This window comes from Aplysia californica, unplaced genomic scaffold (assembly GCF_000002075.1).
Source record: "Aplysia californica isolate F4 #8 unplaced genomic scaffold, AplCal3.0 scaffold00303, whole genome shotgun sequence".
NCBI lineage: Eukaryota > Metazoa > Mollusca > Gastropoda > Aplysiida > Aplysiidae > Aplysia > Aplysia californica.
This window is the reverse complement of record NW_004797573.1, coordinates 86,215-88,186: the sequence shown is the minus strand read 5'-3', so window position 1 is coordinate 88,186 and position 1,972 is coordinate 86,215. Positions and strand designations below refer to the sequence as shown.

General features: G+C 45.2%; 1 protein-coding gene across 1 annotated transcript; it reads right to left on the bottom strand.

Moving 5' to 3' along the window:
* Positions 1–974: 974 nt before the first annotated feature.
* Positions 975–1,517, bottom strand: LOC106012243. Its single transcript, XM_013084585.1, has one exon. The coding sequence runs from the start codon at positions 1,515–1,517 to the stop codon at positions 975–977; it is 543 nt and encodes a 180-aa protein (XP_012940039.1).
* Positions 1,518–1,972: the final 455 nt, after the last annotated feature.

The following is a 1,972-nucleotide window of genomic DNA, read 5'->3' as shown; positions in this document are numbered from 1 at the left end:
TCTCTCTCTCTCTCTCCCCCCCCTCTCTCGATGGCTCGCTCCTATCTTTCCGCTCTCACTAGTATATTGAGAACTCCTTCTCAAAAGCCATTACTGTTCACGAATTTAACACCCATCTGAACGTAACGTAAGAAGACTGCGGATAAAAATTGACTTCTCTCATCTCAGCACTATTACAGCACGTCAAAAATGAATTCTCAAATGCAGTTCATAACGACTGACTCCTTTAGTTTTAAAATGTAGGTGTTTTTACGTCCCTATGGCCACAATTCAGATTATTTAGGAGTCGCGCTCCCGACTCTGCACGTCAGCACGTCAGAGCCGACTCGGGTTGAGAGGGATACAGCACCCCCAGGAGTAAGACCGAGATAGTTGGCGATATGAATTTTCTCCCAACTCAGGAATTGAACTCGGGTGTCCTGCGTATACGTAGCGTCGGGTGGGTTGTAAAGAGGGTGAGGCTTGGCGTGACCAAACAATGAGATCACTCAGTTTATAAAGGTTGTGTTATGTCTAAAAAAGACAGTGAAGCACGCAGATAACAAACAACCTGATGATATAAATAGATTCAAAAGTATTGTAATCTTGTTAGTGGCAATACCACATTTGAAACCCGGAAAATGGACTCCTCTATGTGTCTTTATATGTACTCGTACATCATTTGTGTCCTTTGGTTTTTATGCTGAGCGAATTTGCGATGACTTGTTGATTCTTCTTCTTCCTCTTCTTCTTCGTTCTTCATGGTAGATTACATGGTGAGGGCTGAAGTGATGAACTCCGCAGTGATTTCCAGGTCGAGAGGGCTGCCATACAGCCTCTGGTGCATGTCCCTGGGTTGATGCCAGTTGTTTTGTCTTGCCGTATCCAGTAGTGGGCAGTCCTGAAAAATATGTTGTGTATCTTGGTGGCTGGTACCACAAGGACAATTGGGTCCATCACCGATCTTGAATCGGGAGAGCATGTAATGCTTCAGCCTAGTTATGTCTTGTTCTGAGTCTGAAGATTATCACTTGGTTGGCTCTTGGAAGCTGGTAGATTAGGTCCCCTCCTCCGCGCTGTGAGTGCGCCTCGTTCCATTGGGCATGGATTGCTGACTTAATGAGTGTTTTAGCCTCCTGGTAGTCGGGGCTGTGATGGGTTTGTTCCATTTGTCCTCCTTTCTTCTCCAGTTCGTCGGCACATTCGTTTCCAAATATGTCGACGTGTCCAGGAATCCATTCAAGACAACTGCAGGCTGTAGAGTTTAGTGCCTTGATAGTTCTTGTTAGGGCATTGAGTTCAGTACTCTTGCTGTTCTCCAGGAATTGTGGGACTGATAATTTTGCGACAGTCAAAAGTACCACTTTCGCCTTGTGTGTAGCCTCACTGTTTCCGAGCATCTTGGTTGCCTCTTGGAGAGCTTCTGTCTCTGCGTTATAGTTGGTGGAGTATTTTCCTGTTGGTATGCTGATGCTGGAACTTGTTTCATCAAGCCACTTTATGTAGATAACCCCACCTCCGTCTCGTGTTGCTTCCATGGCTGATCCATCTGTGAATGATCTGATCCACTGATCTGGTGAGTACTTCTCTCTGAGCCCGAAGTGGGTCAACTAGTGTGTTTGGCTCTTGGATATTGCTCCTTTGCAGACAATTCCTTCGATATCCTTTATGATCTCTGGATGGCTGTGCTGATTCCAAGGAGGACAGTGTTTTGTTGTCTGAATCGGGGCATCTGGTTCAAGGTCTGGTAAATCAAGGTTCTTGTGACTCCCCATGGCTGAAGTCGTAATGTTTCGCCGTTTCAGTCTTTTCTTCGGTTTGTTTGTCATCATTTTGTGCATGGGATGAACGGTGCATCCTTCACGATTAACCATTCATGATATTATTAAAATATATGTTTTGCTTCCCATCCACAGCTGGATGCCAAAAATTTTGCTGTTTGATGTGGTCCCAGTCCCAGTCTCTGGACAGAGAGCTTACTTTCTCGTAATTA